The sequence below is a fragment of the Hemitrygon akajei genome, chromosome 7 (assembly GCF_048418815.1).
Source record: "Hemitrygon akajei chromosome 7, sHemAka1.3, whole genome shotgun sequence".
NCBI lineage: Eukaryota > Metazoa > Chordata > Chondrichthyes > Myliobatiformes > Dasyatidae > Hemitrygon > Hemitrygon akajei.
Window position 1 is genome coordinate 174,986,742 of NC_133130.1, and position 23,311 is coordinate 175,010,052.

A 23,311-nucleotide genomic window follows, 5' to 3' on the forward strand; every position below is an offset into this window, starting at 1 on the left:
GGAACTGGGGATGGAATTTCTGCTTTCATTGCTTGCCAACATTTTTGTTAGTCCTTTACAACACATTAAATATATATGAGTATGTTTGTGACAATAAACCAAATTAAATACAATCACTGTTTCCTGAACATGATGAAAGACAGACCCTGTACTTGTACTCTGGAGCAGTATATCCACATCTTGTTAACAAATGTCATCCTTCTGGGACTCCATCAGTGGAAAAAACTTGAGTCCAAATATTGGAGATCAGACAACAGGGATTGCAGATGCTAGAATCCACATCAATGCCTCTACTTCCTCAGGAGTCTAAGAAATTTGGTATGTCTCTGTCGACTTTTATCACTGCGCCATAGAAAGCATTCTGCCTGGCTGAGTATCAGCTTGGTACGGCAACTGCTCTGCATGTGACCGCAAGAAGCTTCAGAGAGTTGTGGACGCAGTTCAATACATCATGGAAACCAGCTTCCTTTCCATGGATTCAGTCTGTACTTTTTGCGGTCTCAGTGAAATAGCCAGCAAAATCAAAGCCCACACCCAGCTTGGACATTCTCTCTCCTCCCTTCTCTCATCGGGCAGAAGATACAAAAGCCTGATAGCACGTACCATCAGGCTCAAAGACAGCTTCTGTCCCAGTGTTGTAAGACTACTGAATGGTTCCTTAGTACAAGGCCGACTTTGTTATGTTCTTGCATCTTATTGTCTACCTGCACTGCACTTTCTCTGTAGCTGTTACACTTCATTCTGTTGTTGTTTTATCTTGCTCTCCCTCAATGCACTGTGTAATAATTTGATCTGTATGGACAATACAAGCTTTTCACTTTATCTCAGTACGTGTGACAATACTTTACCAGATCTAATCTGACGGAGGAACTCATCTGTTGGAGGAAAGGAACTGTTGACTTTTGGGGTCTAAACCTTGAATAGGGACTAAGAGTGGAGAGGAGAGGTGAATAATTTTCCCCTTGTTTGTAGGTATGTGCTACAATCTGAGGGATTAAGGAGATTGTAGGTAGAGGATTAATGTGGGATTAGTGGAATTGGATACTTGATTTGGTGCAGACTTGGTGACCTGTTTCCACACCTCTCCGTAATTCTGTGGCCATCAGTTCCCATTCTGGCTGAAAGAATCCCAAGCCTTAGTTCCAATCCTTCTCGCCCTGAGTCCCATGCTAGCTCCAAAACTTTGTCCCTTATCCTCTGCATAGTGGGGAAGCCAACCTTGCACCCAACATCGGTAAGACCAAGGAATTGATTGTAGTCTTCAGGAGAGAAGCTGGGAAAACACACACCAGTTCTCATCGATGGTCAGCAGTGTAAAGGGTGTTCAACTGCAATATCTCTGAAGATCTATCCTGGGCTCAACTTATTGATGCAATTACAAAGAAGGGCTATATTTCATTAGGAGTTTGAAGAGATTTGGTGAGGCAAATTTCTACAGATGTAGTGTGGAGAGCATTCTGATCGGTTGCATCACTGTCTGGTGTGGAGGTGTCAACGCACAGGATTGGAAGAAGCTGCGGAGGATTGTAGATTCAGCCAGCTCCATCTTGGGAACAACCCTCTGCACCATCGAGGATATCTACAAAAGGCAATATCTCAAGAAGCCGGCATCCATCGCTAAGAACCTTCATCATCCAGGACGTGGCCTCTTCTCATTCTCCCTTCTCATTAGTATCATCAGTGAGGAGGTGTAGGAGCCTGAAGTGGTGCTTTGGATAGGGAGAGCATCAGAGAAATGCTTAAAGCACTCATGAGATGCTCCTTCACTAATCCCATGGATACCAGAGAGGTTCCTGCTTAAGAGATACCAACATTACTCCTGGATTCCATCCCGTGCTTTTTCAGCTGCTGTTAAAAATTACGATTCGTTGGACTCTTGACCCTACAAACTATCTTGTTCTGATATTGCTCCTTACGGCAAATATGTGCTGGGGGCAACCTGCAAGTTATGGCGTGATTCTGGCACCAACGTAGTATTCCCACAGCTTAACCCTAACCAATACGCCTTTGGGATGTGGGAGGAAACCCATGCAGACATGAGGAGAACATATAAACTGCATAAGAAAACGGCACAAATTGAACCCCAGTCACTGTGATAGCATTATGCTGACCACCATGCAATTGTACCTCCTAAATCTCGTGTCCATTATTGACAATAATAAACTGGCTTATTATTGTTTCGCTACAAGACCCTTCTTCAGAACTGAAAGGTCAACTGTTTACCCATTTCCCTAAATGCTGCCTGACCTGCTGAGTTCCTCCAGCATTTTGTGTGTGTTGCTTTGGATTTCCAGCATCTGCAGAATTTCTCGTGTTTATTTTGATAGTATATTTACTTTGAACTTTGAACTTCAAGTGGCCACTCAAATTATGTTATACATATTCCCACTGAAGATTCCAACAGTTAAGAAAAATTTGGATAGCTATGTGGCTAGGAGGAATATGGAGGGCTATGGTCCAGGTGCAGGTTAATCGGATGAGGCAGAATAATACAGCTCAGCATGGCTAAATGGGTCAAAGGGCCTGGTTCTGTGTTGTAGTGTTCTAAGACTCTGTTACTCTAAGAGAAGTTCATGTGGTAAAATCTAATGTTGAACATTAAGCCGGGAAACATCCAAGTGAATTGCTGCCTCACCTCCTGAGTCTCTCCGGCATTTTCTGTCTTTAATTCGGATTTCCAGCAACTGCTTTTTTAATATTTTAATTACAGTATCTGGATGATTGGATAACTCCCCTGTCAATCAAATCCAGGAAGATTACTAGGCATGATTGACAGTGGAATTACCCAATAATGCCCACACTGTAATTAAACAGCAAGAGATTTAATTTGTTTGTAGCCTCCGCACAATTCTTAGGCATGCAAAAGACGAGTAAATCTGCAGATGCTGGAAGTCCAAAGCAACACGCACAAGATGCTGGAGGAATTCAGTAGGTCAGGCAACATCTATGGAAAATGAGCAAAAAGGGGACAAATGAAATACAATGTTGGAAAATGCATCGTCATGCACTTTGGTAGAAGAAATAAACACGCAGACTATTTTCTAAACAGGGAGAGAATTCAAAAATCTGAGATGCAAAGGGAGTCCTTGTGCAGAACACCGTAAGGGTGAACTTGCAGATTAAGTCAGTGGTGAGGAAAGCAAATGCAGTGTTAGCATTCATTTCAAGAAGTTTGGAATATAAGAGCAGGGATGTGATGCTGAGGCTTTATAAGGAAACGGTGAGGCCTCACTTGAAGTACTGTGAACAGTTTTGGGGTCCTTATCTAAAATAAGATGTGCTGGCCTTGGAGAGGGTTCAGAGGAGGTTCACAAGAATGATTCCGGGAATGAAATGTTATCATATGAGGAACATTTGATGGCTTTGGGCCTGTACTTGCTGGAATTTAGAAGGATGAGAAGAGATGGTGACTGAAACCTTTTGAATGTTGAAAGGCCAAGACAGAGTAGATGTGGAAAGGATGTTTACCAGTGTGGGGGAGTTGAAGACAAGAGGGCACAGCCTCAGGACAGAGGTGTGTCCATTCAAAACAGAGATTTCTTTAGCCGGGGGGGGGGGGGGGGGTGAATTTGAGGAATTTGTTACCACAGGCAGACGTAGAGGCCAGGTGTTAAGGTGGAGATTGATAGACTCTTGATTGGCCACGGCATCAAATGTTATGGGGAGAAGGCTGGGAACTGGGGCTGAGGAGGGGAAAAAGGATCAGCCATGATTGAATGGCAGAGCAGACTCGATGGGCCAAATGGCCTAATTCTGCTCCAAGGTCTTACGTTCTTATGGAAAAGTGTAAACAGCTGACGTTTCAGGCCGAGTCCCTTTATCAGGACCATCTTCTTGGGTGAGTTGTTTGTAAATGCAAATGGTGCATTTTACCATATGTTTCGACGTACAAGTGACAAATAAATCTGAATCTGAATTCTCTTTTGGTGAATGCACACTACAATGAAAGGGGAGGCTGCTGTGGTTCTATCCTTCACTCCCCCCACCTTTCTAGCATGCTTTAGACATTATTGTACAATCTACTTCGAGGCTGGTTGAACATCCCATCCTACATCCAATTTACCACCTAATGTTGGCTGTTAAAATCAAATCTGCTCAAGTTGTAGGAGGATCTGAAGACAGGTAGATACACTGGCCACTGTATGTTGCCCCTAGTGAGGGAAATGGGGAAAATATGATGGGATGAAGAGAGGATTGATATAAATGGGTGCTTTAGAACCAGGATCATGTTTGTTATCATTGATGTATGTCATGAAATGTGTTGCTTGCCAGTAGCAGTAGAGTGAAATACGTAAAAAGTACTATAAATTACAATAATATAGAAGAATTTAAAACCTGGTGCAAAAGGAGAGCAAAAATAGTGAGGTAGTGTTCATGGGTTCAGTGTCCTGTCAGAAATCTGATTGTGGAGGGGAAGAAGCTGTTCCTAACACATTGAATGTGTGTTTCTGGGCTCTTGTACCTTCCCTCCGATAATAGCAAGGAGAAGGGGGCATGTCCTGGGTGGTGCAGGTCCTCAATGATGGAAGTCACCTTTCTGAGGCATCGCCTTTTGAAGATGTTTTCAATGGTGGGGAGTATTGTGCATTTAATATTTCGGTAGTATTTGGGTAACATAAATATATTGTTTGATTAAGCATTCTTGTTTGTTTAAGTAATTCATTATGGGTTATATGAAAACATAAGCAAATCGCATAAATCATGACTCTACCACGTGATACCTGAGCGCCTTACTTAAAGAACAAATTAAGACTCGCATCTCTCTTGACTTTCTTGCTTTCCTTTGAATTTGTTGAATGTTTTGAAGCTGCAAAACATAAAAGGGTGGATAGTGCCCAAGGCACGGTGGAGATACCTCCCTACATACAAGGAGGTGTAAGGCACTCCTTCCCTCCGCTAGCCTGTAGGTCACCCTTGGGCAGGGTGTAGCACCTGCTTAGCCCCCCCCCCCCCCCCGCCCTGTCCTGATCAGGTCATGTGAGCCCATGGGAGCAGGTGGTGGATGGTCATATGAGCAGCTGGTACTTATCACAAGTCCTGGTTATGCAACCACTGACACCAGGCAGACAATCTCTGAAGAGTATTGATAATGGCTGGGGTCACCCATCTTGTAAAGACACTGCCCAGAATAAGGCAATAACAAACTACTTCTGTGGAAAAATTTGCCAAGAACAATCGTGGTCATGGAAAGACCATGATCGCCCACGTCATGCGGCACGGCACAGAGTGAACGAGCTCACGCCCATGATGGAGCTGGCTGTGTTTACAACGTTCTGCAGCTTTCCCCAATCCTGTGCAACGGTCTCTCGATGATGCACCCACCGAGAATGCTCTCCATAGAAATCTGCTTAACACTTTGGTGACGTACCAAATCCCCTCAAACTCCGCATAAAATATAGCTGCAGATGTGCCTTCTTCATAGTTGCATCAATATTATAGGCCCAGCAGAGATGTTGAAACACATCTTCAGCACTCCCCACCATTGGCTTGAAGGGTCTGTTTCAATCCTGTGTGATTTGAATGGCTGTTACAGAAACAACTTTATAATTTCACGGAAAAGCAAATAGTTATAGACAATAGACAATAGGTGCAGAAATAGACCATTCAGCCCTTTGAGCCTGCACCGCCATTCTGAGATCATGGCTGATTATCTACTATCAATACCCGGTTCCTGCCTTGTCCCCATATCCCTTGATTCCCCTATCCATAAGATACCTATCTAACTCCTTCTTGAAAGCATCCAGAGAACTGGCCTCCACTGCCTTCCAAGGCAGTGCATTCCAGACCCCCACAACTCTCTGGGAGAAGAAGTTTTTCCTTAACTCTGTCCTAAATGACCTACCCCTTATTCTCAAACCATGCCCTCTAGTACTGGACTCTCCCAGCATCTGGAACATATTTCCTGCCTCTATCTTGTCCAATCCCTTAATAATCTTATAAGTTGCAATCAGATCCCCTCTCAATCTCCTTAATTCCAGCGTGTACAAGCCCAGTCTCTCTAACCTCTTTGCGTAAGACAGTCCGGACATCCCAGGAATTAACCTTGTGAATTTACGCTGCATTTCCTCTATAGCCAGGATGTCCTTCCCTAACTCTGGAGACCAAAACTGTACACAATACTCCAGGTGTGGTCTCACCAGGGCCCTGTACAAATGCAAGAGGATTTCCTTTAAGTGCTATGGTTCCTTCCTTACGTGCCATGTCATATTCCGTGGCTGATCATGGTCTTTCCTTGACCAAAATTGCTCTTGGCAAACTTTTCTACAGAAATGGTTTGCCACTGCCTTCTTCTGGGCAGTCTCCTTACAAGATGAGTGATCCCAGTCATTACTCTTCAGAGACTGTCTGCCTGGTGTCAGTGGTCGCATAACCAGGACTTGTGATATGCACCAGCTGCTCATACAATCATCCACCACCTGCTCCCATGACTTCACATGACCCTGGTGGAGGGGGCTAAGAGTGACATGCAGGCTAGCGGAGGGACAGAGCATCTTACACCTCCTTTGCTAGAGTAGTATATCCACCCGCCACACTGAAGGTTATGGTAATGACATACTAATTATGGTATTGACTTATTAATGTGTTTCTACTACCTTTTCTGTAGATGAATGTAGCAAAACACTCTAATTTGATAGGATAATATACGTAGCTTGTGTTCCAAGATCTGTCTCTGGAAAATCAACAGATTGAGGGTTTTATGAGTGCTGGTGTACCTAACGATTAAAGAGCACGTTTGCACCAAAGACGTTCTTCATGATTTTATGCAGTAGGGCTTCCGGACTGATAAATCTAAGCATTTTCCTTCTCTTTTTACCCATCCAGAAAGTTCTTTTTGACCATCAATTGAAGTTAAGATGCACTTTCCTCGCCCCACAACGTCCCCCTATTTATAGAGCAGAGCTGTTCCACAAGGTTTCAGAGAAACGTTGTCCAATAAAGATTGAAATGGAAACATTAGCTCAAATTGACGGGTTAATTCGATGGGATGCTGGGCGGCTCGGCTCAAGGGGCCCGCAAGCACCTATTCCACACTGCTAATTAAATAATTAGCAAACAAACAGACAAATAAATAAATAAATATCAAGAACGCACTTACAGAAGTAGCTTACAGCAGTATTCAAAAGGAGGGTAGGAAGGTGAGGGAGTTAGAGGCAGTTAGTGTTGAGGAAGCAGGGAGTGTGCAGAAGGACTTAAATTAGGAGAATGGGCAAAGAAGGGACAGATGGGATATAGTGTAGAGAAGTGTATGGTCATGCACTTTGGTAGAAGGAATAAAGCTATAGACTATTTTCTAACAGGGAGCAAATTCACAAGTCAGAGGTGCAAGGGGACTTGGGAGTCCTTGTGCAAGATTTCCTAATGTTAACTTACAGGTTGAGTCGATGGTAAGGAAGGCTAGTGCAATGTTAGCACTCATTTCAGGAGAACTAGAACATAAACTCAAGGTTGTAATGCTTAGGTTTTATGAAGCATTGGTTAGACCTCACTTGGAGTATCGTGGATGGTTTTAGGCCCCTGATCTAAGAAAAGTTGTGCTGGCATTGGAGAGAATCCAGAAGAGGTTCACAAGAATGATCCCAGGAATGAAAGGGTTAACGTATGACACACTCAACAACTTCCAAGTTAGATGCTTGTATTAGAATTGCAAAGACACGCTAGACCATAAGACACAGGAGCAGAATTAGGCCATTTGGCCCATCAAATCTGTTCCTAAAATTGATTGCAAATTATTATTCTTCTCAACCCCATTCTTCTGCCATCTCCCTGTAAACTTTTACTAATCGAGAACTTACCAACCTCCACATTAGACATACCCAAAGACTGCAATAGGTTTCAATGAGAACCCCCCATTCCTCTAAACTCCAGTGAGTACAGGTCCAGAGACATCCTTTCATTCTCCAGAACATTCACGTGAACTGATTTCAAACAAGAGAAAGCACACAGAATGCTGGAGGAACTCAGCAGGGCAGGCAGCATCTGTGGAAAAGAGTATTGTTGACATTTCAGGCTGAGACCCTTCAGCAGGACTGGAGAAAGAAAAGCTGAGGAGCAGATTTAAAAGGTGGGGGGAGAGGAGAGAGGTGATAGGTGAAACTTGAAGGGGGGGGGATGAAGTGAAGAGCTTGGAAGTTGACAGTTGAAAGAGACAGAAGACCATGGAAGAAAGAAAAGTGGGGAGGAGCACCAGAAGGAATCGATAGGCAGGTAAGGAGATAAGATGAGAGAGGGAAAGGGGGATGGAAATAGTGATGGGGGGGGGAGTGCATTACTGGAAGTTTGAGAGATTGATGTTCATGCCATCAGGTTGGAGACTACCCAAACGGAATATAAGGTGTTGTTCCTCCAACCTAAGTGTGCCTTATCTCGACAGTGAAGGAGGCTGTGGATAGACATATGGGAATGGGAATGGGAAATGGAATTAAAATGGGTGGCTGGGAGATCCCGCTTGTTCTGGTGGTCAGTGCGTAGATGCTTAGCGAAGTGGTCTCCCAATGTATGTTGGGTGTCACCGACGTGCAGCAGGCTGCACCGGGAGCACCGAACACAGTAAATGATCCCAACAGACTCACAGGTGAAGCGTCGCCTCACCTGGAAGGACTGTTAGGGGCTCTGAATGGAAGTGAGGGAGGAGGTGTAGGGGCAGGTGTAGCACTCAGTCCACTTGCGAGGATAAGTGCCGGAGGGATGAATGGACAAGAGCGTTGTGTAGGGAGTGATCCCTGTGGAAAGCAGAAGTGGGGGGGGGGGGAGGAGGGAAAGACGTGCTTGGTGGTGGGATCCCGTTGGAGATGGCAGAATTTGTGGAGAATTATTTGCTGAAGGCAGAGGCTGGTAAGATCGTAGGAGAGGACAAGAGGAACCCTATCCTTGGTAGGGTGACGGGAGGATGGGGTAGGAGCAGTGCGTGAAATGGAAGAGATGAGGCTGAGGGCAGCGTTGACGGTGGATGGTGGGAAACCATCTTTCTTTGAAAAAGGAGAACATCTCCTTCATTCTGGAATGAAAAGCCTCATCCTGAGAGCAGATGCGGCACAGATGGAGGAATTGAGAGAAGTGGATGGCGTTTTTACAAGTAACAGGGTGGGACGAGGTATAGTCGAAGTAGCTGTGAGAGTCCCTGGGTTTATAACAGACAGCAGTGGACAATGTGTCTCCAGAGATAGAGACAGTGAGATCGCAAAGAGAGAGGGTTGTGTTGGAAATGGACCAGGTAAATTTGTGGTTAATTCATGTGAACTGCTCAGGTTAGCAGGACCAGTGTTCCTGGCACCGGTCTCCCAATACGCTAAACATGATGAAAACTTAGACTGAAAGAGCAGATCAGGGTTGTATTTAACAGAGTGTTGGAGAATGAGGGGAGATTCGATGGAGAGGGGTATAGATAGGGTAAGTACAATAGGCTTTTTCCATGGAGATTAGGTGAGACTAGAGCTAAAGATCATGGGTTAAGGGTGAAAGGTGAAGTATTTAAGGAGAACCTGAAAGGGAACTTCTTCACTCAGAGGGTGGTGAAAGTGAGGAACGAGCTGCCAGCAGAAGTGGTGGATATGAATTCAGATAAGTATATGGATGGGAGTGGTTTGGAAGGCTATGTGGGTCATTGGGACGAGACAGAATTAGCACAGACTAGATGGGGCAAAGGGCCTGTGTCTGTGTTGTAGTGTTCTATGACTGTAAATGTGACACTAATCCAACGGGATTTCAATCACTGGATCCAATGCTCCAGCAACCACTTGGGACTGAGTCAGATGGTTCATCAGTCTGGCCTGACGGAGTTTAATCTATAAAATGAACACTTGGCTCCAAGTGTGTCTTGAAATGAGATCAAAACATCACTGCTCTTGTTTCATTCCTTCCTTACATGTTCCTATATGAACACCCGATGACTCTCCAGTGGGTCAAGGTCAGGGCCAATCCCAATCTCTGAATTCTAGAGGCTTCCAACTTTCCTGGTTTTGGTAAATGTTGTAACTGAGATGTTGCCTCTCCATAAAGGGTTTGATTTCAACACTTAAGAGAAATTTCGATAGTACGTGTATGGGAGGGATATGGAGGGCTACAGTCCGGGTGCAGTCTGATGGGACTAGGCAGAATAATAGCTTGGCATGAACTAGATGGGCCGAAGGTTGTGTTTCTATGCTGTATTGTCCTATGACTCTATGACACTTCCCTAACACTAAGGACCTTATGAAGAACAGATGGCAAATGGAGATCTGTACTTCACACACAGAGGAGAAAGGGGTAAGATTGGGAGATGTAGATATCAGTGGATATCCTTTTCCATTCCTGATGAAGGGTCTTGGTCCAAAACATCAACTGTTTATCCCTCTCCATAGACGGTGCCTGACTTTTTAAGTTCCGACAGCATTTTGTGTGTGTTGCTTTTAAAATGTTTTATGGAACCCTTCAACGACTGGATACAGTATATATTTCACCCATAACGATAGGATGAACTCTTGATTTCACAATCTACCTCGTTATGATCTTGCACTTTCTCATTTACCTGCACTATTTTTGATAGCTTTTACACATTATTTTGTGTTGTTACTCTTTTATCGGGCAAAGATGCAAAAAGCCTGAAAGCACATATCACCGGGCTGAAGGTCAGCTTCTCCTCCAAGAGGACGACAACCTTGTCATTGGGTTTGGAGGCTTGCGTACCTCAAAGACCCAAAGAGCACTGTTGGCTGAAGTCTGGGTAGATCACCCATGCCAAACAGATCAAAGGTTAGAGGTCAGACTAATAGTGGTCCACCGGTCCTCCAGGTTCGGGGGTTCCGCTCAGGGATAACAAACCTGACTGGTAAAACAAAATTGTTACAGAAACGTCTGTCACAACCTGGGGTCATTTTTAAAAAAAGTGATTTTCTTTTTTGTTAGTTAGTTTGTGGTTCCTTGTCTGACGAAACTCAGACAAGTTCTTCTGTGTATTGTGAGAGATTCAAGTTCATCAGAATTCTGTTAGTTTTGCTGATTAGTTTCTGTAATACATCTTTAGTTTTAATTGCTTAAGTGATTTCTACACTTGTTCGCTAGTGACCCTTACAACAGCAATGAAGAATCCATTACACCCTAATATATAGGAGCAGAATTAGGCCATTTGGCCCAGAGAGTCTACTCTGCATTTCTTCATGGCTGATCCAACTTTCCTCTCAGCCCCAGTCTCCTGCCTTCTCCCTGTATCCCTTCGTGCCCTGACCAATCAATAATCTATCAACCTCTGCCTTAAATATACCCAATGACTTGGCCTCTATGGCTGCCCATGGCAAAGCATTTCACAGATTCAGCACACTCTGGCTAAAGAAACTTCTCATCTCCATTCTACAAGAGTTCCTTCTACACGTGCATGCAACCGTATGGAACAGGACCCTGAACCACAGCTGGAGCGCTACAGAGAAGATGGCCAAGGACAGAGATGGAGGATCTTCATTGCTGCCCTGTGTGCCAGGGACGTAAGTAAAGAACAGCTTCTATCCATTGTTATCAGACTATTGAAATGGACCTCTTGTATGATAAGATGGACTTCCGGCTTCGCAATCTATCTCGTTATGATCTTTCACTTTACTGCTTAACTGCACTGCAATTTTGTTATTGTTTATCTCATTCTAGCTCAATGCATTGTATAAGCAGGATGCAAGACGAGCTTTTTCACTCTATCTTAGTACATGTGACAAAAATAAACCAATAAGAGAAGATGATTCTATATTTTGCGGCTAACGAACAACACTCGCCGATGGTTACCAAGAGTTTTTGTAGGATTTAGAGTAAAGACTGATTTACAGCAAGCTGAGGTAAAGAACTAGGAATGCAACTAAAGAAACTGCAGGGTTCTTCAATAGAAGAATCATAGAACATAAATACGGACCATTTTCTCATTGAGGGTGGGGGATGAAGGAGGCAGACATCAGGTGTTTGGACAGGTACTTGGATAGGAAAGGTGTAAATGTATGAACCTAAAACAAATGTAAGCACACTTATGAGGTGTTTGGACAGGCATGGACTGGAAAGGTGTCGAGATATGAACCTATTGCATGCAAATGGGATTATGGTGTATAGGCTTCATGGTTGACCGAGAGAGGTGGGCCACGAGGGCTGTTTCTGTATTGTCAATTCGGAGATTCTGTGAAAATGATTGGATTGGACTGTGACCAATCACTGAGCAGAAGTACGTCAAGAAAGCTACCTTTTCAAAATGATATACTGGACAAACTTCAATATATGAAGTCTTTCTTTCAAGCTATTTACTATGCAGTTGGATTTTATAATATTTTATAGCATCTGGGAAGCAGTTGACCATTTGAACATAGGACAGTACAGTCCCTTTGGCTCACGATGTTTTGCCGACCTTTTGTCCTGCTCTGAGATCAATCTGACATAGCCCTCTATTTTTCTATCATCTACGTGCCTATCCAAGAGTCTCTTAAATGCCCCGAATGGATCTGCCTCTATCACCACTCCCAGCAGTGCATTCCATACGCCAACACTTTCTGTGTAAAGAACTTACCTCTGCCATCACCCCCCCCCACATACTTTTCCTCAATCACCTTAAAATCATAACCCCCCACCCCCAATCCTCACCCACAGACAGTCTAAACCGGGAAGTGCAAATTAAATTTAAACCATATTCAAGAACGATTGAGTCAGAGATACCAAAGCCATACCAAAAGGGTTATATAGTAAGCGTGCACATATTTTAACAAGTTGTTAAAAACTGGACAATTTTGACTTACCGAGAAGTCAGCTTATAGACCATTCTTAGGGAGAGAACCCTTACACAACCCAGGAATTATCTCTACAAGCCATCCCTAGGTTACAGAGACGGGTTTACAAACAATGCCGTCATATGGGGTGGCACAATAGCATCATGGTTAGCACAACGCTTTACAGTACCAGCGACCCGGGTTCAATCCCCACCGCTGCCTGTAAGGAGTTGTATGTTCTCCCCTTGACTTTGTGGGTTTACTCTGGGTGTTACCCCCACAATCCAAAGACTTACCAGTGGGTAGGTTAATTGGTTATTGTACATTGTCCTCTGATTAGGCTAATTATGGAATTGCTGGGCAAGAACCTGTTCCACAATGCATTGAAAATAAATAAATAAATAGATAGACAGATCAACAGATAAGACTCCCACAATATAATTACATTCAAATGTCTGATGCATTTGATTAGTCAGCTGTTTTGGAATAGCATGGGGTTTTAAATCGATTGCTATGTTGTAGGAATGGGAATGCAGCCTTGGAATCCCACTGGAACTTAAGCAGGACAGGCATTATACTATTGGCAGTTACACCGATAAACATCTTTTCCCTCCAAAATGGCAGCAAATTTGGCAGAGACTGGCAACAGTTTTGCTGTCAGTTGGATTCTTCAAGTACAATTACAATCAGCAAAATATCTTTATCATCCTTCAACATTTCGATTACATTTCCAGCTGAGCGTTTCTGTGTTGTCAGACTGTGCTCCTGATGTGAAATCCTGGAGCGTATCCAAAACTCTTCAAGTTAGGAATAGTTTTTTTTGAAGGCGAATTGGCTGAATATTCGAAGGAGGAGGGTTTGCAGGGACATGGGAGAAGAGCAAGAGATGGGCTCTCGATTGGCCCTTCAAGGATCTGTTAGACCCAGAGTTCAGATTCACCAGTCAGGTCATAGAACGCAGAGTTGTCCAGAACCGTAGGGACCTTTGACCTTTCTGACCTTTAAAAACCTATTCGAAGTTGAAAGTACATTTATTATCAAAGTATATCTGCAGTATGTTATCAGACACAAACTTGAGATTCATTTTCTTGCAGGCATTTATAGGAAAAAAGAAATAGAGTTTATGAAAACTACAATTAAACAAAGACAGATGAACAACCAATGTGCAATAGACAAACTGGACAAATAAAGATAATACTGAGAACATGAGTTGTAAAGGGTAAAAATGAGTTGCAGTGAGCTGTAACTCTACAAACAGTTTACCTTTCCCTTCTACACAAGCTATAGTCCTCCATTTTTCCTCCAAACAGGTGCCAATCGAAGTATCTTATATATATCCTATTGTATCAGCCTCTACTAGCACCCTGGCCATGAATTCCAGGCACCTACTATTCTCTGAATAGAAAACCTACCTCTAACATTTACCTTTAACAGTCCTCCACCCACCTTAAATGGACGTCATACTGTATGTTATGCTATGTGAGCCTAGGGCCCCTGGCAACCCAAGGTGCCCAGTGAAGTAGATGCTCTTTAGGGGTCTGATGCCTGTTGGTCAAAGTTCTGGGTTGCCAAGGCAAGACCAGCAAGCCTTAGATGGGTCATAGCAATCTTGCAAAGAGGAAGCAGTTTTCTCATTGACAGGACACTGGAACAGTGTGATAATGCCTGGGACCATGTTTTAAACCACCCTCCTTTCCTACTCAGTTTGTATGTGTGGCAACTGTTAGTCTCGCGAGACCATGGATCTGCGCCTGAAAAATCTTGCTTCAGTCCTCTCCAGGGTGCAGGCCTGGGCAAGGTTGTATGGAAGACCAGCTGTTGCCCAAGCAGCAAGTCTCCCCTCTCCACGCCACCGATGTTGCCCAAGGGAAGGGCAAGGGCCGATATAACTTGGCACCAGTGTCGTCGCAGGAGTTGTCAGAACGAGGTTGAAGGCAACGTCGGACTGCCTTAGGGACTCCAGCTCCGGATTTGTCCTCAGGGTTTACTCCCGAAGCCTTTCCCATGAGTGGGTATGGCCGCAAGGCAGCGGAGGTTTGAAATCAGTTTTCCCTCTCTCAGATGGACTGCCTTCCCAGGCTGACAAGCTCCATCTACCCATCTCAGTTCAGGGTTAGCCAAAAGGTCAGTGGCAGGGTTGTCATGACCTCTCTACTGACAGGCTTCCCTGCCTCTGTACTGCTCACTGGCTGCAGAAAGTTGCTGGGGTGGAGGGTCATACAGTTGTGGAGTTTAGCTAATTATCTTCTCCACACAAGCCCACTGTCTGCCACATTTCTGAACATTGCTGTAAACAACTTACTGGGGGGTGACCATTGCCAACAGTGCCGATTGCTGCTTTCCAAAGGGTTAGGTGAAGTGTGAGAGGTAAATTGAATGGAGTGTTATGACTTTTGATCCTGTCTTGTGTTACAAGCAACTCAGACTGCTGGCTAAGACATTTAGTTTGATCTCTGACATAATCGCTCATACACTCGTGTGTGTCCTGTTCTCTTGCTGGGTGGCTTTCTCTTTGCTGTGAAGCCCTCACCTTCTTGCACTGCAGCTGCCATCAATATCTCTGCCCGGGCGATAGCAGCTCCAGCTGACTGAAGACGCAGGGCTTCCAAATGAGCCCCTAGCCAACACTGGTCTGTTTTAATGGTGATCTCCCTCTGCAAGGGTAGCAGGTGCTCGTGCAGCCTCCGCCTTCGCGAGGCTCAGTCTGCTGACGATGGACTGTGATGAGAACTGTGTGGTTTGTGTGTAGTATCCCTCATCCATGATGCTTGTTAGTCACTGCCATCGGCTCTCCGTGTGCTATTCGGCCAGCTTCATTCCCGTCTTGTGACTGTACGCTGAGAGAGCTGGGAGATGTAGACAAATGAGATGGCAGAGCTGGAACTAACCAGTCTTGGTAACGTTCCAGGAATCATGGGTGAGAGATATAGGGTAGAAATTCGTGCTCAAACTGTGAATGATGGGTTTACTGAAGTTATCTCAAAACTGAACCATCATTTGCGTGGAGAAGAGCACAGGAAGAAAGAGTAAATTTTGAAGGCACTTGGGAAACCTCAGAATGAGAAGAACTGGACATCATGCAAAATCCCTCCCATTTTGTTAAAAAGCAAATGGTTTTGAGCAGCTTAGAGAGCAACCCTCTTACTATGCAAAAGAGCAAGTTGATTTGTTCAGCTCAGAGAGGAATCCCCTTGTTTTGTTAAAAAGCAAGTGGATTTGGGCAGCTCAGAGGGGAACCCCATTATTTTGCCTGGCACTATCACCGACAGGTGGAGCACCAAGGATGAACATTACAACTGCTGGTATATGTCTTCTTCTGCCTCTAGAAGTGCTGGTTGTTTTGTACAAACATCACTTCCTGTTTTTGAGCTTTTTTTCACATCACTTCCTGCACGGGTTAATTGAGATTTTGACTTGAAGCACACATGGGAGAAAGACATCTACCTCCATCCACTTCTTATTTGCCTGTGAAACAGCAATATCTGTAAGTCTTGAGCTTGTTAATATTGGTAAACAGTTAGTAGATATACCTTGTAGGAAGTATGATGTTTATTGCTCATCGCTATTAAGCTATTGTTGTGTCTCGAGCTCACTCGAGTCCACGGCTAGCTATAGAATGTTGCATGTGTGTATGACCTTGTTCAATGCTGATCGTGAGAATAATCGACAATATTAGTGTACTCAGGTGTGCAACGATTCTGTTTCAAATTTAATACAAGTTTTACTTAACTTCCGGTAGTTTCACAAAGTTTTCCCATTAAAAACCCTGAAGAAAGCTTCGGCTCAGGTGGTATTTAAGAAGGTGTTTAGCTCCCTGCCTAGCTTTGTACACAACACACTGCAAGGGCAGTAGATGGCTGACTGGAGGCAAGAGACGCATAGGCAGCATTTTACATGACCGTACCACCCGTCGCAAGCTGAGGGACGAAATGGAAAGGCAAATGATGTCAGGCTTGCCAGAGGGGCAACTAAGCACCTTTCCACCCTTCACATACACTGGTCTGGACAGACTGTGTTTAGCAGACGTATAAGAGGAGGCCGAACTCACAGCAAGCGAATGGCAGTGCTCTTTACCTACCTGAGCACTCGAGCTGCTCACGTGGAAGTGACTGAATCCATGGAAGCATCTAGCGGCATCAATGAGCTGAGACAGTTAGTCGCTTGAAAGGATCCTACGCTGACTGTGGTATGAATTTTATTGGTGCTTGTCTTGAATGTGAGTTCCACAAAGTGATGGCGAACTCTAAGGTGCAGAGGTACATCAGAAGCCAGCTCTGGACTTGGGTCTTTGCACCATGCTCCTCACACATGAGTGGCACTTGTGAGCGTGGCATCAGAGTGCTGATGGGCACAGGATCCTCCAGCTTGAGTTATGAGGTTCTGTGCACTCTTATGGCAGAAGTAATGGAAATGATCAACTCGAGGCCATTGGTTCCAGTCTCTGAAGATCCAGGCTCACCTTGCATTTTTACTCCTGCTATGCTTCTCACCCAGAAACGCAGAGCACCGCCCCCAACTGGAAACTTTACAGAAAAGGACCTGTATAAGCCCCAATGGCATCGGATGCAGAACTCAGCTGACCAATTCTGGAGGCAATGGGAACAGGAGTATCTGCAGGCACTGAAAGGTCATCACAAATGGCAAGCCATGCTCTAACATTGAAGAAGGACTGCATAGTAGCCCAAAATGACTGGACCGTGGTATTAGAAACGTGCACCTTTCCAAGTGAAGATGGAAGGGTTTGCAAAGTAGAGCTCAAGGTAACAAAGCAAGAGTCGATGCGGAGAAATTTCTTTAGTCAGAGGATGGTAAATCTGTGGAATTTGTTGCCATGAGTGGCTGTGGAGGCCAAGTCATTGGGTGTATTTAAGGCAGAGGTAGATAGGTTCCTGATTAGCCAGGGCATCAAAGGGTATGGGGAGAAGGCATGGGAGTGGGGATGACTGGAAGAATTGGATCAGCCCATGAATGAATATCAGAGCAGACTCAACAGGCCAAATGGCCTGCTTCAGCTCCTATATCTTATGGGTCAAGCAAGAAGTTCTTCAGGCCAGTGTCTGAGATTGTTCTCCTTCTGATAAAGTGGAGCTGAACTTTGTAACCTGTTCTGTTAAACGATTGTGGCATCTTTATAGATGCTAGGTGGGGGGTGTTCAGCCTTTTATTTTGAAATATAGCCCTGCTGACTTTTATTTGGATAGCTCTCCCAACTTTAATTTTGAAATTCAGTTGGACCATGTCAAGAGGGCAGCATTTTATTTTTGGTCAGCTTGAAGCACATATACACAACCCTTTCACTCGCACCATAAAAATCGTCTGTAAGTGTTGCTTTAGTTCATAAAGGAGAATGCTATCTGAGCAATATTTTGTTAACCGTATGTACAAATGTAGTCCCGATTATAGGTAGTTTTTGACTAGCCTTGGTAATTTAATGCAAGGAAAGACCCGAAGTTTGATGGATTTAAGCACTGGGTGGACTGGGAAAGATTAGATACGGGCTGAATCGAGGCAGTGGGGCCCGGGCACAAGAGTAAATGAAAGCAGCAGGGCCCAGGTCTGAAGCAAGGAATAACCCAAGGTCTGGATGATTTAAGTGCCAAGCCAGATTGAAAAGGTCTGGGTATTGGAACTGGAGGCAAAGGATAGGCCGGTTCAGCCTGTTGCTCAGTGAGGTTTATTCATCTCTGAGCTGAATTGAGACTGCAGCCTGCAACTAACAGGCTCCTGAATCAGCTGCTAGCTTCATTGCTCTCACTTTCGTGAACTTCAATTCTGAATGTGATTTGTTTACTTTTACTGTTTGCATGATTTTTTCCCTGCATGTTGGGTGTTTGACAGTTTTTTTAACGGTTTCTCTCAGATCTCTTTGTTTTGTGGCTGCCTGTAGGAAACAAATCTCAAGGTTGTATGTAGTGTACATACTTCGATAATAATTATACTTTGACTATGAATGCTTACATGATGTTAATCTTCTCGCATACTTTAAAAATTTGCATACTCTATATATTTGTTTATTTTACATATAAGTCTAGGCTTTATATACTCCTAACTTCCTACGAATGTGCGACTTAATCATCTTAAGTCTGCTGCATTAAGTGCTTACAGTATTTTTCTGGTTGTCCTTCAGTTTTAATCTTACTCATTTGTATGTGTGAGTGCTGCCCAATAAAGCACCTGGAACTTAGACGTTACATCCTCACCCCCGTATTCAGTTGAGTGGAGTTTGGCTTGGAGCTGCGTTGTGTACATGTAAGGAGTTCAGTACAGTGGGCATGCTATACAGGCACTGGAATGTGGGACAACACTTGTGGGCTGCCCCCAGCACACCTTTCGAGGGTGTAGGCTGTTAACACAAACAACGGATTTCACTGTATGTTTCAACATACATCGGATAAATAAGTGAATCTGGATCTGACTCTTTACAACTCATGTTCTCAGTATGATTTTTATTTGCAAAGTTTGACTTCTTTTGCACATAGGTTACTCGTCAGTGTTTGTTTTCAGTAAAAATAGAAACGCAACAGAATTCATAAATTTTATTTAATTTCTTTTTCCCCCTGTATATAACTGCAAGAAAATTAATTTCAAGGTAGTATATGGTAACTTTTATGTATTTAGATCATAAATTTACTTTGAACACTTAAGCCTCTGTTTGAGTCTAACAAAAGCAGAGAACTACAAATGACTCTTATTCCTCCAGATTTAAATCCCATCGAGTCTTCAGCCATCTGGAGGTTCGTGCTTACCTTCACCTTGAGATGAGGGGAGGACTGGCATCTCCTGACCTGTCGGTGTTTGTGGAGAACTTTGCAAACTTGCCTCCTTTGAACTGCCACAGGAAGTTGCATTCATCGAAGCCGCAGCAGATGTGAAGTAGATGTCTGACTGGAGAGTGAGAGAGGGGAGAAACAACAGTCAGCCCCCAGGGTAAGTTATAAACACAAGAGATTCCGCAGATGCTGGAAATCCAGGGCAACACACACAAAGTACTGGTAGAACTTAGCAGGTCAGGCAGCATCTATGGATATGAATAAACAGTCAACATTTCGGGCCTTAGCCTGATCTGCTGGAACTATATACAGAACAGTCTCTTCTGCCCACGATGTTAACCAACATCTACCACTACACCTGCAATGTGTTCCACACATCCACCATTAGCTGTATAAAGAACTTCCCTCTGACATCTCTCCAATCATTTTAAATGAGGAGTATGCCCCCTCGCATTAGCCATTTCCATCCTGGAGAAAAGGCACTGGATGTCCACCCTATCTATACCTCATCATCTTGTACACTTCTGTCAAATCACCTCTCATTCTCTTCCACTCCAACGAAAAAAGCCCCAGCTCACGCAACCTTTCCTCCTAAGACATGCTGTCTGATCCAGGCAACTTCCTGGTAAATCTCCTCTGTACCCTCTCTAAAGCTTCCACATCCTTCCTATAATGAGGCAACAGAACTGAACAGAATGTTCCAAGTGTGGTCTCACCAGGGTTTGATTGAGCTGCAACATTACCTCGCGGCTCTTGAACTCAATCTCCAGATTAATGAAGACCAACACACCGTACATGGTATGATCCCTCCCACAACAAGGGTCCACCCACACTGGATTTCCCTGGAGCAATAGTTCCAAATGGGCATTCTGTACAGAATCAATTTGTAGCAGGTTTCCAGCATCTGTGGTATTAACTTTACTTTCTTTGTAACATTGATGAACACCAGTAACACTTATGTGACAGAAATTGTCTGCAACTGTTATTTAAAGCAGTAGGTTCCATTTATACAATATCTTCAATGTAATAAAATGTTCCAAGGTGTCTCACAGGGCACTATTCTGACACTACATAAGGAAATATTAGGACAGATAATTAGACTGTAGAAATAAAATTGTTTTACGATGGTCAGATACACACAATACTGTACACTAAAAGGCTTGCACTGCTCGTACAGAACAATCATTACACAGGGCCTTGAGGCAGAGAAAGGTAAAACAATAACAAAATGCAGAATAAAGTGTAACAGCTACAGAAAAAGAGCAGTGCAGGTAAACAATAAGGTGCAAGGTCATATCAAGGTAGATCATGAGGTCAAGAGTCCATCTTATCATACAAGAAAACCGTTCAGTAGTCATAAGGATACACACAAAATGCAGGAGGAACTCAGAAGGTCAGGCAGCATCTATGGAAATGAACGAACAGTTGATATTTCAGGGCGCAATCCTTCTTCAGGCATCACAGCAGCAGTTTAGAAGCTGTCACTTAGCCAAAAGCTTGATCATGCCAAAAGGTTTCAGGGAGCATTTTAAACGTAAAGATTTATGGAGGGCATTTCAGAGCCTGGGGACACCGCAGCAGAAGGTACAGGTGCCAAGCTGAATTAAAAAAAAAACCTTTGGGACATGGTCAAGTGAACAGAATTGCAAGGAAACAGAGGTCTCAGTTGTGGGGGGTGCGAGGTTACAGAAGCAGGAAGGAGCAAGGACAGGGAAGAGCATAAAAACAGGGGTAAAAATGTTAAAAGCAAGGTGGTGTGTAAATGTGAACCGGTGTATGGTCAATGAGCTTAGAGGTGGTGCGAGGGTAGGATTCAATATGATTTAGGAGAAGAACAGCAGAATTTTGGATGACTTTGGATTTGCAGACCTTTGAATGATTAAGGATGGGCAGGAGCTAGAAAACAGCAATTCAAACTTGAAGTTGCTACAAAAGTACAAGTGAGAACAGTGTTTAGGTCCCCAACCACCATCACAGATTTCTGCTATATTTACTGATAGTGGCTGGGTCCTGTTTCAATTGGCCACAGAGAAGTTGGGTTCTGATTGGCCACAATTGGGTCTCAATTGGCCAGTCAGGTCACGCTGAGTTCTGACTGGCTATATTCTAGTCAGGTTGGGCTCTGATTGGCTGTACTTGGGTCAGGTTTGGCTCCAAGTGGCCTCAGTCGGGCCAGGTTGGGTTCCCACAGGCCGCAGTCAGGTCATGTTGGGTTCTGATTGGTCACAGCTGGATCAGGTTGGGCTCTGATTGGCTCCAGTGGGTCAGCTTGGGTTCCGACTGGCTGCACTTGGATTAGGTTTGACTCCAATTGGCCGCAGTTGTGTCAGGTTGGGAAGAGTTTGAATGCAGGTCTGAGCAGGAGGGATTCAGCAGCTGGTGAGAGGGGCTACACATCGCGGATCCCAGCATGGAGTTTCTAGAAGGCTAAGTATTTGGAAAAGTTTCCCAGCTCTGGCTCCTAAATGTGACTAGCAGAAATTACTAATTTTTATTCACTATCAAAAATACACAGCATTCTCCAGCGAACAGGTGTGGTTTTAACAGCATGCATATGCACAGACACAAGCAAACATGCATAAACGTGTGTGCATGCATTCGGACATGTGAATGAACATGGTGCTTGAACACACAGACGTATAACGTTTGTGCACACAGAACACAGTTGGCACACACATATGTATGTGCACACATGAATGAACATGGTTTACTCACACAAATGTGTATGTACATACATGAATGAGCAATGTGCACACACAGACACAGGAATAAAGATTTTGTACACACACAGGAAGAACGTGGTGTTCATGTACACATAGGAATGAAGACGGTGTTCACGTACACACACAAACACATGGAGCAGCACAACCTCGCGCATCTGTGATGTTTTCATTTGTAAATACATTTGAATCATTTGGTAAAGTTTCTGACAATGAAGTATCTCCCTGATTGCAGCTTTGTAATGCTGCGTTGTTCCCACGTATGCGGCTGAATACGGAGAGACGGTCTGCTCCGGCGGCTCCTACCTGTGACGCGGTGAGGTGGAGCTCCAGCATCACGGCCGTGTGCACCAGGTTTCCGTTCACGACCAGCCGGATCTCGATGGAGTCGGTGGTGAAGGCCAAGATGTAAGGAAACGCACAGACTGTGGGAAAGAAAGGTCAGCAAAGGCGTTACCGGGAGGCTTCTCGGCTGTCCCGCTGCTCCTGACCGAAGCGGGCGAATGCAGGGGGAGCGTCACAGTGTGGGTGTGAGGTTCCTTCCTCTGGGAAACCCCGACACGCCATGATCGGGAGTGAGAGCGGGCTGATCTCGTGCTGGGAGCCCGCAGTCTCTGGCGGAGGGGCCTCGAGGGTGTGCAGGGGGAGAGGGAATGTGTGGCTGTGGGGAGGTGTCAGAAGAGGGAGGCTCCAGCGGGGGTGTTATGATGCGTCAGTGTGGGGTGTTGGGTGGTTTTAGCGTTGAGGAGCTGGGTGGGGAGAGGTGGAGTCAGTTTGTCCACGAGAGCACTTTCCACTTGTTTGCCGGTTGCCTCTCCCACTGGGGATAAATCTATCCCTGGGGGTCAGGTCACTGAAGTAGGTTGAATAGAGCGGCCAGGGCTTCTACTTGGTGCGGGTCGGTGGAGTTACCCAGGTAGATGGACCACCTGGGTCGGGGGGATTGCCCAGGTGGGCAGAGATGCCCGACACGACCAGGTTACCAAAGTGGGGGGCAGAAATGCAGCAGTGTGAGGTGGACAATGTCTTCCAGAGACTCTACGTCCTCGTAGCCGGAGCAACCAGGCTTGTAAGGATCCTGTCTTAATCCGAGCTGACACTGTGAAGGACTTTGAAGCAT

General features: G+C 44.6%; 1 protein-coding gene across 1 annotated transcript in view; it reads right to left on the reverse strand.

The window, feature by feature from the left end:
• The window catches only part of garnl3 (GTPase activating Rap/RanGAP domain like 3), a 357,427-nt gene that overhangs the window by 11,929 nt on the left and 322,187 nt on the right, over nt 1–23,311 (reverse strand). Inside the window, 2 exon segments of the mRNA XM_073052650.1 lie at nt 19,448–19,586; nt 22,498–22,616. Of these exon segments, the coding sequence (XP_072908751.1) occupies nt 19,448–19,586; nt 22,498–22,616 (258 nt within the window).